The 15,631-nt window shown below is 53.6% G+C and overlaps 2 protein-coding genes across 3 annotated transcripts; both read right to left on the bottom strand.

Annotated features, from left to right (window-relative positions):
- Positions 1–681: 681 nt before the first annotated feature.
- LOC141730224 (olfactory receptor 14C36-like) lies at positions 682–1,652 on the bottom strand. The gene has a single exon (XM_074547655.1). It carries the CDS (start codon positions 1,636–1,638, stop codon positions 682–684), a length of 957 nt encoding a protein of 318 aa, XP_074403756.1. The 5' UTR covers positions 1,639–1,652.
- A 9,831-nt stretch (positions 1,653–11,483) lies between these two features.
- LOC141730006 (uncharacterized) lies at positions 11,484–15,094 on the bottom strand. 2 transcript variants are annotated; one of them, XM_074546649.1, is made up of 8 exons: positions 14,978–15,094; positions 13,980–14,207; positions 13,505–13,586; positions 13,144–13,415; positions 12,833–12,910; positions 12,666–12,749; positions 12,289–12,310; positions 11,486–12,201 (listed from the first exon to the last, which is right to left on the bottom strand). In XM_074546649.1, the coding sequence occupies exons 2-8, from the start codon at positions 14,167–14,169 to the stop codon at positions 12,084–12,086; spliced, it is 846 nt and encodes a 281-aa protein (XP_074402750.1). In that variant the 5' UTR covers positions 14,170–14,207; positions 14,978–15,094; the 3' UTR covers positions 11,486–12,083. The 2 variants fall into 2 exon arrangements, with proteins under 2 accessions (XP_074402749.1, XP_074402750.1); XM_074546648.1 differs by lacking the exons at positions 12,289–12,310; positions 14,978–15,094 and having other exon boundaries at positions 11,484–12,201; positions 13,505–14,099.
- Between the last annotated feature and the right edge of the window lie 537 nt (positions 15,095–15,631).

The raw sequence follows: 15,631 nt of genomic DNA, 5'->3' as shown, positions 1-15,631 counted from the left end.
GAGCCCCAGGAAGGTTCAGCACAGACCATTCACCATCTGATGGGCACTGGCCACCCACAAGGAAAACCTGACCCAGACCTGAGTCCCTTGTAGGTGACACTGGGACCCTGATCTGATCCCACTGAGCCCTGCGAGAACAATGAGCCTCTTTAGAATCCATCCCTTGACATATTCTTGAGACAGACTGTGGCAGAAGCCCTCAGGCACTGGGCTGAGGAGATCCCTTTGCTGATGGCCGTGCTGGGATGGAGGTCAGCTCTCTCACAAAAGCTATCATTGTGGTCCCTGCTTCCAGACGTCTCAGACCACAGAGCACAACAAGGGCTCCAAAGGGGAGTGTGGAGGAGCCGATGGGAGCTCTGAAAAGATCACATACTGGTGCTCCCTGTCGGTGCTGCTGTGCTGCAAAGCATCACAGCTTTTACAAAAGTCTCAGTGGAAGGGTAGCAGAGAAAGCATTTGAAGCAGGGTCCTTTATTTTGTTTAAAAAACCAAAGCACAATTCCCAACTTAAAAAATATCTGAGTCAAATTCAAGACAAAAACACTTAAATAGAAGAAGGATGAATAATAAGATTATGTTGTGATCAAGATGATCACAAGAAAAACAAAACTATTCACCCACCACACTACCAATACATGAAAAGGTAGACTGAGTCTGTAATGAGTTACACTCTAAATCTTATGCTGTACAAAAGGGGTACTTTATTCCTTCTGAAAAGCATCCAGTCATCATTTTTCTTATGCCATGCTTGAGCTCCTGGTTCCTCAGGCTGTAGATGAGGGGGTTCAGGGCTGGAGGCACCACCGAGTACAGAACTGACAGGGCCAGATCCAGGGATGGGGAGGACATGGAGGGGGGCTTCAAGTGTGCAAATATATCAGTGCTGAGGAACAGAGTGACCACAGCCAGGTGAGGGAGGCAGGTGGAAAAGGCTTTGTGCCGTCCCTGCTCAGAGGGGATCCTCAGCACAGCCCTGAAGATCTGCACATAGGAGAAAACCATGAACACAAAGCAACCAAATAACAGAAAAGCACTAACTACAATGAGCTTAAGTTCCCTGAGGTAGGATTTGGAGCAGGAGAGCTTGAGGATCTGTGGGATTTCACAGAAGAACTGGCCCAGGGCATTGCCATGGCACAGGGGCAGGGAAAATGTATTGGCTGTGTGCAGCAGAGCATGGAGAAAGGCACTGGCCCAGGCAGCTGCTGCCATGTGGGCACAAGCTCTGCTGCCCAGGAGGGTCCCGTAGTGCAGGGGTTTGCAGATGGACACATAGCGGTCATAGCACATGATAGTCAGGAGGGAAAATTCGGCAGAAATGAAAAATACAAACAGAAAGAGCTGAGCAGCACATCCAGTGTAGGAGATGTTCCTGGTGTCCCAGAGGGAATTGTGCATGGCTTTGGGGACAGTGGTGCAGATGGAGCCCAGGTCAGCGAGGGCCAGATTGAGCAGGAAGAAGAACATGGGCGTGTGCAGGTGGTGGCCGCAGGCTACGGCGCTGATGATGAGGCCGTTGCCCAGGAGGGCTGCCAGGGAGATGCCCAGCAAGAGGCAGAAGTGCAGGAGCTGCAGCTGCCGCGTATCTGCCAATGCCAGCAGGAGGAAGTGCCTGATGGAGCTGCTGTTGGACATTTGTTCATTTTGGCATCGTGGGCTGTTGAAAGAAGACACTGATAAGCTGGGAAAGAATTAATGGTTTATACTTATGCTTTTGTATTACAAATCCCCTCAAATATACTTCCTTTTTGGGGGAATTTGCTGGACCTTGTTATCTCTGAGATCAGGTTTGTCCTGTTGCCTTGTCTTGTGCATTGCTCTCTGCCAGAGCACCGGGGAGCCCAAAGGGAAAACAGGGCTCCCTGTGCCCCAGCACAATCAGACCCACTCATCCCACACAGGTGCACTTTGCTCATTTTACCTCTCACTATTTCACAGTGATTGCACTTATAACTTGATTGAACAATAAAGAGGAATTTTTGAATACTCCAGTTTAAAAATAATTTTCTCCAAATCCTCCTCTCTTTCCCTGTCCACCTCAGTGGAAGGGATACCAAGGATTGGTCTGGCTCTCTGGTGCCTGGAGTTGTGCCCACTGGGAGCAGTTTCTCCATATCCAAGCCTTGTCCCTGCCAGTGCTGCCAGAGCCCAGCACAGCCCTGGGGGCTCAGCTCTGCCCTGCAGACCCCTCCCAGCACAGGGCACTGCCCAGGGGCATCTCCCTGGTAGCAGGGCCTTAAGGGCAGGCCAGACAAACAGAGATGCTGCAAGCCAAGGTGCTGCAGCTGCTGTCTGTAGGGAGAGGAGGCTGACAAGGCAGTTTCTGAGGGAGATCTGAGGCCCATCTCCTGATGCCCAGGGTGACAGTGCAGGAGTCTCAGTGACACAGCCAAAGCTGACAGCCCCTTTCCCTTCCCTTTAGGAGAAAGCTGAGAGCAGCCCTGGCCATGCAGCACCATCTCCACAGCAGGAGGAATCTGCCCTGATGGGGGTGGCTCCTTCCACCTGCAACTTCTCCCTGCGGCATCCATGGGGAGCTGCCAGGCAGGCTGAGAGCTGCCCCTGGCAGGTGGCACATGCCCTGGGCTGGCCAAGAGCCCTGAGGGCTGCAGGAGCTGCTCTGCAGGACAGCCCTGGGCAGCCGTGGCTGCAGCCCCAGCTCAGCCCCTGCAGCCGTCCCTGGCAGCAGGAGCCATCCTGCCCTGTCCTCTGACAGTGCCCAGGGCAGCCCCGCTCTGCAGCACATCCTCCTCCTCCTGCTCTTGTGCCAGACAGAGACTGGGAGAGTCCTCCTGACACATCCCCCAGGCTGTGGGGTGTGCTGGCTTCAGGAGATCCCTCCAGGAGCACAAGGGACATTGCCCTGTACCCACACACTCACCATGCACAGGGCTGTGAAGATCTTTCCCCAGGTGCAGTCTCAGCTCAATGTCTTCCCAATCCTGATTGCCTTCAGCCTGTCTCTGCCTGGCTCCTGTCCCTCAGTGCCTGCAGGCAGAGCCCTCAGCCCTGCTGGGCTGGGAGAGGAGCTGGTCCTGGGAAGAGCTGTTCCTTTAAAGCTCAGCAGCACAGACACAGCATGAGGACTTTAATGAGCCTCTCAGGGATTTGGTGTTGTGCATCAGACTCAGTCCCTGAGAGAGTGTGCAGAAAACTTCTCAAGAACTCAAACTTAAATTTAGAGTCTAAAGTTTCTTGAAGTTTTAATAGGTCCCAGTGAGGAACACGAATGAGAAAGTGTCCCCAGGTTCCAGTTAGAGCAGAACACTGGAGGCAGTGTTGACAGCTGGGGACAAACAAGGCCAAGGTGTCTCTGGTCCTGAGCACACCTGGATGTGTTTGAGGAATGCAAAGGGCCAAGGCCTGAGCCCCAGCCCCTGGCCAGGCAGATCCTGTCCCTCCCTTCTTGCTCAGGGCTCTTCCCGGGATGGGCACTGACATGTGGGGCTGTGCAATGGCAAGGGCAGGAGCATGGGGTGGCCCCTGCCAGGTTGCTGAGCAGGGAAAAGGAGGCAATGAGGCCCCAGGCCTGCAAGGGTCACCTGTCCCATTGTGGCCTCAGGCCCAGGCCCAGCAGCCATGGCCAAAGTGCTGCCCAAGTTGGCTCTGCCAGGGCTGTCTTGCATCTGCTTCACATGCCTATGCCCTGTGCTGCCCAGGCTGTCCCACGGTGTCCCTGCCCTGCGCCTCTGTCCCTGCAGGCTCTGGGAACAGGTTCCCCTGTACCTTTTGGACATATACCTTGGCATATTGGAATGTTGTCCACATGGATGGCTACAGAGCACCAAAACATAAATTCTCATCCCTCTTTTCTGAAAATATAGGATCATAAGTCCTTATACTAATCCTTTGGTGGTTTTCATTATAATGAAACTGACCTTTCTGAATACAAGGGTGTCCTTCTTAGTGTGTAATATGTAATACAAAGGTAAAAATAATTAGGAATCATTTTAGGCATTGGAATTCATGACCATTGCACTCCAGGAAGCGGCCAAGTAAGAGTTCATGCATTTTTCAATGCAATTATTTTTCTGGAAGCTTGAAACATAACTGAAGAGGACAACTGGGAAGTGACTTTGTCCTGCAGCCTTATGGTGCTTCTTTTTTAAGAAGTTTATGTGTGAAATTATAACTAACCTGATGTCACTTGCATTTTTTAGAGGGAAAAAAGGGGTGATTAAGAGTAACTAAGGCCTATCCATAAGACATTCTAGAAATCTTTAGATTACTGAGCCCCAAAGGATAAGTTATCATGGTATACCATGATAAAGGGTACCTTTATCAACACCATATGGATCACCCTGTAGCTGGCCTTTGGACACACAACTTTTCAGCTACCTCATACAGACATGTTCATACACACAGACAAGAGTGCAAAAAGGTTTCTCATCTGACTTCACCAGATCCCACTGGCTCTGCAGGGCAGTCAGAAAATACACCTTGAGTCCCTATACATGAGGAAACAGGGTACTGCGGAACAGTGCAGGGACCAGGTGCAAGGCAGGGCCTTACAAGCACACTGACCAGTATTTGTCAACATCTGTCAGCATGACTGACCCCACTTATTGTATTATTCCTCTATTTTCCTATGTCTATTTTTCACCAAACAACCTTGATCCCTCCTTTTTCCTTCTTTGGTTCTTGCCCTAACATTCCATATTAAGTCTAGTGAAATTCAAGAATGCTGCTTCCTTGCACCCCAATATTAACCCTGTAAGACTAGGCAGTAATACCAGCCATTCTGGAAAGCCATCTGGAGAGCCACTATGCTGACTCATGGTGATACGTTTTCATCCCATACCATGAGGCTGAGGCACTCCTGGAACATCTGGGAATGTTTGTATTTAGACATTTATAAATGTATTTTTAAATTTAATGTATTTTATTTATTTATTAATTTAACATCTTTTACCATGGTCCACATGTTCCCTGTGGTACACCATGTCCCCTGCTACATAAGACTCCAGTATCACTGCTCTTACTTTCAAAATGAAGATAGTACAGAATAAACTTTTGTCCTTCAGTGGAACCAAACTAATGACAGAGGTCTGATGTGAATCTCTCCTGGTCACCTTGTGTTACAGTGATTGACAGGGGTGTTGGCCAAATAATATCTCGCAAGGATGCAGCCATCTTTTGGCAATGTGGAACAGGTCTTGGACCACATAAGCCATGTTGTAAAACTCATCCCCCGCTGCCCCACCTGGCTGGCCCCTTCCTTTGCTGACAGCTCTGCCTCCTGCCTGCCTCTGCCTGCCCATACAAAGCCTTGGGCTGACCAGACTCCTTCTGGGGAATGTGTTTCACCACAGCCCTACCCTGGGAGCAAAGTTCCGTACTCTTTGTTCCCAATCTGAGCCTCCCCAGCGGCCCTTGGCATTGATGTTTTCCTTTTTCAGGCTGTTCTCCACCATGTTGAAAGGATCCACCATCTCTGAAACCTCCCTTCAGTCCATCCCAGGGCTTTCCTCTGCTGTCCTCAGTCCCCACCCCACTGAGCACAGAGCTCCTCTATCCCTGTACAGTGCTCATGTGCATGAGGCCATGGCTGCCTGGACAAGAAGGACGGTTCTTTTCTACAGGAAGGAAACCACAGAGCCCCAGGGTTTTGATGGCAGATCAGAGGCAGTCACCAGAGGCCATGGCAAACCAGATCTGTCTGTTCTTGCAGCTTTTGTCTGGGAGTGACCCTTGGATATTTGGGGAATTTTGGAGGTGGAATTCCATTTCAGCCATGGGTGCCTGCACCAGTTCTTCTCCACAGGAAGGAAAGGGCAGAGGCCAAGTGTTTCACAGGCAGATAAGAGCTGGCCCTCAGGAAGCCAAGGGAACCTAGACAGTCCTGGCAGCTTTTGTCTGGGAGCTGTCCTGGGATATAAAGAATTTTGGAGGTGGATTCCCAATTTTGGCTATGGACACCTGGACTTGAAAGATGTTTTTCCATAGAAAGAAGAGCTTGGCTGCTCAACGTTTTGAAGGCAGATGAGAGATGGCCCCTAAGATGACAAGGCCATCCAGAGCTGCCTGTTCTGGATGGTTTCATGTGGGAAAATCTTTGGATATAATCAAATATGGAGGTAGAATCCCAATTTCATCCATGAACCCCTGGATAAGGAGAGTTCTTTCCCACAGGGAGGAAAGCACAGAACTCCAGGGCTTCAGGGGCAGATGAGAAGACACCCTCAACATTCCAAGGTCAGCTGGACCAGTGAGGCCAAGCCAACCAGAATTTTCCGTGTTTTTGAATCCCTGGAACCCTGCAGCATCCCAATTGCCCCTCAGTTCCATAAGGCCCCATAGTGTCACAGCAGATCTTTTTTTCCATAAGGCACAGCAATACCACAATTGTCGCCTTGGCTCTGCAGTGGCACAATGGCCCCTTGCTTCCAGGAGGTCTTACAGTGTCAAAATGGTTTATTTTGTTCCATGGAATAGAGCAATGGCACAATGGCTCCTTGGTTCTATTTGGCTCTCCAGAATCACAATGGATCCTTGGTTTCTCAGGGCATGGCTGTGGCACACAGGCCCCTTGGTGCCATGGGGACTCAGAGTGCCAGAATGGTCTCTTTGTTTCCATGAGGCCCTGCAGTGTCACAATGAGCTCCTTGGTTCCACAAAGCCTGCAGAGCCCATAGACTCAACAAGGCCTCCAAGTGCCCTAATGGTCTCCAGGATTCCATGAGGCCCAGCAGTGTCACAAGGGCACCTTGGCTCCACGAAGTCCTGAAGTATGGAATGGCCCCTTGATTCCACTGGGCTCCTCGCTGTTACATGAGTTCTTGGTTCCACCAAGCCCTGTAGTGTCACAATGGTCTCTTTGGTTCCACAGAGTCAGAAAGTCCTCATGATCTCATGGACCCCCAGTGCGATCTCCTTGATTCCATGAGGCCCTGTCATGCTACAATGGGCCCTTGGTTAAACGAGACCCTGCAGTGTCACAATGGCCCCTTGGTTCCAATGGGTCCTGAAGTGTCATAATAGTCTCCATGGTTCCATGAGGCTCCAGAATGTCTCAATGGACTTTTGACTCCCTAAGTTTCCAAACTGCAAACAACTCTCCTTGGTTTCACAGTGTCATAAGTGATCCTTGGTTCCAGGAGGTGCCTATCCTCCCACAGCCTCTCAGAGAGCCTTCTCCCCATCAAGGTCCCTAACAGCCCTTCATGGCCCCTCAGAGAACCCTTCATGGCTCCTAAAAACTCTTTATGACCCCTCATGGCCCCTCTCAGCCCCTCACAGCCCGTCACAGCCTCTCATGGCCCCGCACAGCCCCAGGCCTGGAGCTCCTCCCAGAGGAGAAGTGGTCGGGCCCTGCTTGTTCTCCTTTTATTTCAGTTCCTTCACAGCCACGAGTGCAGAAAGGCTGAAATGGAGCCTTTCCTCAGCGTTTCCCTTGGGGTTCATTGCGGGCTGAAGCTCTGTGCTGGCCCTGGCCCCAGCACCACCATCCCTGCAGCCACCAGGCCTTTGCTATCCCCCCGTGTCTGTTCCCTGTCCCTGAGTCCCGCCCGGCTCTGGCAGCAGCAGCAGCCACAGCACAGGGGGCACCGGCCCGGCCCAGCCGGGGCTCCCGGCCAGGAGCAGCAGCAGCGCCGGCCCCTTCCCGCCTGCCCCTGCCTCAGCTCCCAAGGGATTTTTCCAGCTCAGTTCTGGACTAGAGCAGCAATCACCCACACACAGCCCTGACTGCTCAGGGCCCGCCTGTGCTGCCCTGAGCCAGCCCTCAGAGAAAGACAGGATTAGGTTCCAGCGCTGTTTTTTCAGCACTGTTTTACTCACCCTGAGCTGACAGCAGGAGGCTGCTAGTGCCTTTGCCTTGGGAAATGGAGATCCTGGCTGCTCTTTCCACTCTTCTGCTTGACACTTGAAATTTATCTTTAAAACTGCAACTGCCTTTTTTGATCAGCGTTACCCGTGGTGCTTTAGTGACAGTGAATTAAAGAATCCTTCAAATCAGAGGGTTTTGGGAAAGCTGCAAAATGTAGGCCTCAGAGACAGCAGAACTGTGGAGAGCTTTGCTCAAGCATGGCTTATAGAAAGAGGCCATGAGCATATACAGCTGGTTAAAAAATAAAAGGCAGCTGTAAGCAGCAAGTTCTCAGGCTTTCCCTTAACAACAGTAAACACCTTGTCCTTGAGGAGACAGTGAGAAAGGCATGGTGAAAAACATGGAGGCCTTGAATGATAAATCACAAGTCAATAACAGGATGAGAAAAACAAGTGTTAGTCTCAACAAGAAAACCACAGGTTTCGGCAACAAAGTAGGGGTTGGTGTGTAATCTGTGACCAATGATGAGCTCAGGTTTGTAATATGTATGAGCTTGACTAACACCATTATAAAAGTGTGTAAGCGGGATCAATAAATTGGAGTTCGATGCTCATCAATCGGATGGTCGTCTCCCTTCACTTCGTCACAGAACTGTGATTAGAGCTAAGCGGAAGCTGTAAGATTTGTCAGCAGAAAAGTTATATTAGAAGTAGAAAGTAAGGACAAATAGAACAATGGTCTGTGTATTAACGCTTGGTAGAATAACTCCCTAAGCTACAGAAAAGTGTATTTAGCGAGATATTAAGAAGTTCTAAGCTTGAGCTCTGTGCATTTTGTTTAAAGGTTCACAAGCAGGTATTGTATTCAAAATAAGCAAGCACTGTTTTAACCAAAGGTACCTGTGCTTATAGTGGTTGGATGGAACTACTGTCAATATGCTTTTGCTTTGTGTGATTGGTAAAAAAACTTTTTAAGTAAGTTGTAACATTGTATTCTTCATCTGCTGCTGAGGACACAAGCTGCTGGCACCTTCTCATTGTCATAACCATGTAATGAGACTGATGCTGGAAAATAAACAGCTCGAGACACATTCCTCAGCAGTCCTGTCCTGTTGGTTGTTTTTACATAGTCCCCGGCTGGCAACAGGTGAACTCAGGCTTTTGGTCACAGGCATCAGGATTAGCAGATCTTGAAATGCTTCCTGTGGTGTGTCCTTAAGTTTGTTAGTTTGCTCCCCCCATTTTCTGTATTAAATGGTTTCTCCCTTTCCCAGGACTTCCTGCTGCTACCCTGTCAGTTAGGTTGCTATGGAAATGAAACTGCTCCTCCCCTGGTTTCTCTTATAAAGTGAAAGTTGTTTCCTCCTTGGGCTCAGTCAATCACTCCTTTTCTCCTCCCAGGTTTCGAGAATTTTCTTTTCTCTGGGAGTTATGGTTGGCTGTAGCCCCAGAGCCCCTCCTATGATTTATAACAGTTGGTTACTTTAGTATATCAGTTATGTTTCGTACCTCCAAATATGTATTACTTTTGGTTAGCTGGGTTTCCCTGCCTTCTTCCCCCCTTTTCCCTTAAAACCCTCTCCCGCCCCCTGTTCGGGGCCATTTGCTGGGTGGTTCCCCTCCTCATTGGTGCTTCTGCAATAAACCGACAGTTTACCTCCAGCAAGTGGTCGCCTCCTAATTCGTCTCACATCGCGCCGCTCCGAGCTATCAGCCAGCTCAGCCTGAGGCCAAGACGCCGAGGGGGGCTGGCTTTAGCTGCGCAGGGGCCCTGGCCTTCGCCCCTCACCAGATAGCCGGATTCCAGGGCCGTGTACGCCCCGCACAAATGCTCTCAAGTCCCTGAGCACTAAGTCAAGGAGAATTAAAGCAGCCACACAGTCCACATATGCAGTGTTCAAACACAGCCCTGTTGCTGCTGCTGCTGAAATAGAATCAACTTACAGAGGCCATCACAGAAATTGCCTCTCGAGTGTCAAATCAAATGAAAATTCCACAGGAGAAAGAGAAACCAGACCTTCTTGACTCCCTCCATGGTTTCTTCTGAGCAGCAGCAGCAAATGGAGATGCACAGAGGTATTTCCAGCTGCTGCTGATCCCAGCTGAAGCCCGGCCTGCTACCAAGGCCCAGCGGGAAGCTGAGCCCAGACCGGGGAGCTCCCGCAGTGTCGGGAGCTCAGCACACGCGGGGCCAGGCCCAGAGCCCCGGGCACGGCTGCCCATTGTGGGGCAGCGGCGCAGACGGAATGTCCTGCGGCCCAAACCTCCTGCTCCTGCCACACAGCACCAGCCTTCTCCCCCTCCTCCTCCTCTCCCAGCACGGCACAAATTCCAGCTTGGAGGAAGCTCCCCCAGAGAGGGCTCAGGCTCCTGCTTCAGCCTCAGTGTCCCTACAGAGGATCAGGGCATCTTTCAGCCCCTTCCACAAGCTCAGGTTTCCCATTGTCGTGGAATGACAGCCTTTATCCCAATATCGTGTGTTGTGTCTGGCAGCTGTGCCTTTCCTCCCCCCCCCCCCCGGCCGTCCTGCTGCGGCGGGGCGGGGAAGAGAGGAGGGAGTGTGTGACCAGGCACTTTCGCTTTTGGCTTTTGGCTGCTTGGCTTGGCTAGCCGCTTGCTTGCTTGCTTTCTGCTTTTTGCGCTGTTTTTTTTTCCTTTTCTTTTGTTCCCTTTTTCTTACTCTCCCCTGAAGATACTGGACCGGCTCCGGACCTGACCTGAGAGCTCCAGGACACCCAAAGCCTGCGACAGAAGCTCAGCGCCCTTCACAACACAGTCTGGTCTCTTTTCTTTCCTTGTGTTGGGGAGTGTTCTTTTGTTACTTGTAAATAAATAGGTTTTGTTTTCCACTTTGCTCCTCCGAGAAATTCCTTCCTGAACCCAGTATTGGGGGAGGGGTGGTTGGAGGTTTGTTTTGTTTTGGAGGGCTCCCTTTTGCAGATTTCCCCTAATTTGTCCTAAACCAGGACACTCCCCTGTGGGATTTGCATTCTCTGAACCTGGGAGATGCAGTGAGAGAAGCAAAGAATGATCCAAACAATTCTCATCTCATTTACTGCTCCTGTGTTTTTCACAAATGGAATGCATTGTGGACGATTCTTTACCTGAAGGGAATTGGTAATTGGATTCTGGTGTGAGTGTTTTGATTCAGTGACCAATTGAATCCAGGTATGTGTGTGTTGGGACTGTCGGCTGACAGTCATGAGATTGTGTGCAGTGGAGCGCAGTTGAGTGCTTGGCAGATTCAGTTTAGATGTAATGGAATATAATATAGAATAATACAGTATAATAAAGTACTTAATTAGCCTTCTGATAAGATGGAGTCAGATGAATCATTCCTCCCAGACGTTGGGCAAAATATCACCAATACTACCTGCCCTCACCTTTTCCTCCCGGTGTTTCTTCTTCCCTGTTCACACCTGTTCTTCCCTGCTTCGCTGCTTCCCTGAGGCAACTCATTTCTGCTCGTCCTGGACATTCCTTGATTGCCTTCCTGATGGAGCAGATGCTACCTGCACCCACCCACTCGCCGCCTCTGCCGCGTTTCCCATGCTGCCCACAGCACCGAGCCTGCTGCACCTGCCCCCGCAGCCCCAGCCCCCGCAGCCAGCCCAGAGCCACCAGTGCCGCAGCCCCCACTGCCAGCCCGCAGCAGCCACCCTGCAGCCATCGCTCACCCATACCAGAGACACGCAGGTGCCGTTCTCGGAAATCACACCCAGCCATTTACAAAAGCCATGTGGGCTCGCCCTGGCTTGCAGCACACACACTCCATCTGCAGAGCTGATGCCCACAGAGCGCCCGGGCTCCTTGCGGTAACGCTGTCCCTGTCTTGTGTTTCTCTCTCTATCCTTTTCCCTTTCTACTCCCTTCTCTCCCCCTTTGGTAAGAACGCTTACCCTCCTTGATCAATAAACACTTCTCAGATATAATATTGCCACTTTTGTGCTTCATTTTCACCCGAGAAACCTTTCAGCAAGAATCCTCCCCAGTTCCCCCTTTTCCAGCAGGATGGGACAGGGGTAGTGGGAGGGGAATGGGGAAGCCCTGGGTGCACTGCAAGCGCTGTGGGGAGAGAATGGTGCAGTCTCTGAGGGTACTTGGGCACTTGGACGGGGCTGGGGAGCCCCTGCAGGTACCAGCAAAGGGATGGGGAAGCCCTTGGGGGTACTGGGAGAGGAAATGGATAGCACAGGGTGCCATGTGCTACCTCCCCCTGAGCCATGACCACCTCCCTTGGAAGGATGGGCAACCACAGGAGCCATGGAGGGAGCACCCCCAGAGTCACCCAGTGCTTCCTGCTTCCCAGAGCATCACAACTTTTGGTGTAGATTGCCGTAGATGTCACTGGGTTCCCATGGTTGCCTTCGCAGCTCCATGTACGTCGCCTGAGGATCCTCCACTGGGGGTGCCAGGGGGTCTGGGGGGGCCCTGTGGGAACAAGGGGGTGTGTGGAAGGGGATGGGAGGTGTTGGGGGTTTGGGTAAAAGGTGTATCATGGCTGGAGGCTGCACTCACCTTTCCTGGTGCTTCCTGGCATCTGCAAAGAAAACTGGAGGGGTGACTTTGGGGACCCAGGGGCCTCCATCTACCCTTGGCAATGCTGAACCACCACCAGACACACAATTCTCCCCAGGCCCCCCAGTATCCCTGACCCACCACGCTTGCACCAACACTCTGAGCCCCCAGAAACCCCAGCTTGGCAGAGAGAGGGATCCCTGATAGAACCCCCAACATCCCTGCAGGAACCTCCAACAGCTCCCAGGGCTCTGAGCCATGGTCACTGAGGGCTCAGCTCTGCCCAAGTCAGGGGCTGTGGGTGCCACCCTAGGGCCCCCATCTCTGGATGCCTTCCCACCCCTCTCCACGCCCCCCGTCCTCTCATTGTCACCCACCCACACGGTGCCACCAGTGCCAGGCCACAATGACAGCCACAAGCAGGAGCAGGAACAAAAGGGCCCCACCGACCCCTGCGGCCACTACAAGAAACAGAGGGGGACACATCAGGGTCACCCATCTCCCCAAGGGTCCTGCACTCCCTGGTGACCCTGTGTGACCCCACCTGTGTCCCTGTGTGTCCCTGTCTCCGGCAGTGTCACCTCCAGGACACTGGGGGTGATGGTGGCATTGTCCACGGGCACTGCGGGGACACAGACAGGGCTGAGGGCACAGCGAGGGCAGCATGTGGGGGGGGATTGGGACGGGGGGATGGGTGTGGTGGGGGATGTCAGGGATGGGGTCACATCACAGAGGAGTGAGGGGACCCAGGGCAGAGGCAGAGGGACCCAAGAAAGGTGTCTGGGGAACATGGAGGTGCCCAACCAGGGAACCTGGGGGGTCTCTGGAGCTCCCCGAGCCCATCCCTGCACTCACTGGGCACCGCGATGTGGAGCCGGGCGCTGCTGTTCGGCACGGCCCCGCCCTCGGGGCACACCTCACAGCTGTAATTCCTCGAGGACAAGCCCCCCATGGCGGGCACCAGCAGCACCTCTGCGGGCCCCCCACCACCTGCTCGTCCCAGTAGAACACGTGCAGGAGGGGGGCTCAGGGCCGCAGGGGGCTGGGGGTGCTGAGGCAGCTGAGAGTCAGGGGGGACCCCACAGTGGGCTCGGGGGGATGCTCCAGCACCGGCACTGAGAAGAGCTCTGGGAAGGAGAGGGGAGGGAGATTTGAGAGCCCAAGTCTTTGGGGAGGGCCTGTGGGGGTGTTGGGGTGGGGGCTGTGGGTCACTCACAGTAGACTGGCACTGGCGCTGACTCCTGCCATGCCCAGGATCCCACCCAGCCCCTGCACCTGTAGTGGCCACTGTGGTGCAGCTGCAGATGGGACAGAGACAGCTCGGTCTGCCACGTAGCCCCCCCATTTTTGTCTCCTCTTGGTAGAAGGACACTAAGGTGACCGTGCTGTCCCGCCAGCCCCGGTAGCGCAGTGTTGCAGTGTCGCCGTGTCCCCCTCCAGTAGTACCTGTGCCAGCACCTGCAGCACCAGCCAGTCTGGGGGAGAGCACTGGCACACCCCCATCTGGTCACACCCTGTGCACAAGGCTCCCCGATTCCAACACGAGTTCCACCCACACTGGGTACTTTGGAATGTCCCCAGAGCAGGGGACAGGCTCTGGTCACACAGGAGGTGATGCATGGAGCGAAGCCCACCCAGAGCCCTCGAGGTCCCCGCAGCTGCCAGGCTGGCGACACCTAAACCATCCTCACCGTCTAGGAGTCTCACGGGGGGGCTGAGCCCCCTGCCGGGTCTGTCAAACGTGTAGATGCCACTCTTGGTGACACACACAGTGTTGCGTCCCTGCCAACAGTGCTGCCTGTCCTTGTACCTCGTGGCGGCACTGGCAGTCCCCGAGCCCTGGCAGGTCAGGGTCACCCGGTCCCACAGCACTGCCGGCATCCAGGGGGGCTCCACCAGGAGCTGGGTGGTCTGGGCACCTGTGGGTGACAGGGGACACCAGCCTGCCAGGGCCAGCGTGGGGCTGGGGAGAGCAGGGTGAGGCCATGGCATTCCATGAGGACTCACCAGCGAGGCTGAGGGTCTGGGTTGGAAGGGAGAAGGGACAGGGTAGCAGTGTGGGAACAGAGACACAGGGGTACAGGGTCTGAGGATTGTCCCCAAACTGTCCCCGTGGGAAGAGCAGTTCTTGTGGGAAAGTGCATGGGAGTGGTCCCCAAAATATTTGGAGAGGCAGGGGGAGATGTCTGTGTCAGAGCCACTCGTGCACCACATCCCTGTGGCACAGACACCTTGGGAACAGGGACACTGAGGCCACCCTGGGCTGAGGCAGAACATGGGGACAGTTTGGACACCCTTGGCATGAGGACACCACAAACACAGCCCATGCTGGCCCAGGTCACCCCCACCAGGTCATGATCCCATCCCCATGTTCCCATCCCCATGGCAACATGCTCACTGTTCTTGTCCCATTCTGTCCCGGTATCCCAGTTCCCTTGTCCCTATCCCCAGAGGTACCTGAGCCCAAAGGTGCCAGTCCCCACATTCCTGTCCCCACATCCCCATCCCCAAATTCCTGTCCCCTGTTCCTGTCCCCAAAGCTACCCTCCATACCCGTTCCCACTCAGGTCCACTGTGGGTAACATGGAATGGCACTGCTGCCATTGGGGACCTCAGGGGACCTGGCAGGCTTCCTGTGCCCCCTCCCTCCTCATCCCTGGCACTTCAGGCCCGTGCCCGGGGCACTCACCTCACAGCAGCAGCACCACCTTCCCGGCCATCCCGGTGTCCCCAGCCACATGGACTCCCTGTCACAACTGCCAGTGGTGGCTGTCCCCTGGGTGGTGGCTCTTTGGGCAAAGGGGAAGGAAGCGAGATCACGTCATGTGTAGGTGGCCCTTGGTGGGGCAGCGTGGCCACAAGCTGAGCACAGGCTGTGAGCAGGGTGGGTACAGGACGGGGACAATGCTGAGTGTGACACAGTGGGACATGGGGTTCCCAGGAGTGTGGGGCTCAGAGGGTTTGGGGTCCCAGGAATGAGTGTCCAGAGGAATCGAAGGTCCTTGGGGAATTGGGGTCCCTGGGAATGGGGGTGCTGAGGAGGAGGAGTCACTGGGGATGGTGTTCCCATGGGAATGGGGGTCCCATGTCTCGGGGGCTCAGGGATGGGAGTCCCAGAGGAACGTGGGCTCCAGGGATGTGGGGTCATGGGATGAGGATGCTGGGGGAGAATGGGAGGTCCTGGGAAAATCAAGGTCCTGGGGTAGGGAGGATTTCAGGGGATGGAATGAGTAGGAAAGGGTTCCTTGGGAAGGAGGCGTCCTGGGACATGGATATCTTGGGGAATATCAGTACTGGAATATGGATCCCTGGGAGAGTGGGGACATAAGAAATGGGGTACTCA

The sequence above is a fragment of the Zonotrichia albicollis genome, chromosome 9, assembly GCF_047830755.1.
Source record: "Zonotrichia albicollis isolate bZonAlb1 chromosome 9, bZonAlb1.hap1, whole genome shotgun sequence".
In the NCBI taxonomy this organism is placed as follows: domain Eukaryota; kingdom Metazoa; phylum Chordata; class Aves; order Passeriformes; family Passerellidae; genus Zonotrichia; species Zonotrichia albicollis.
Note: the sequence above shows the minus strand (reverse complement) of the source record. Positions and strands in the feature narration are given on the sequence as shown.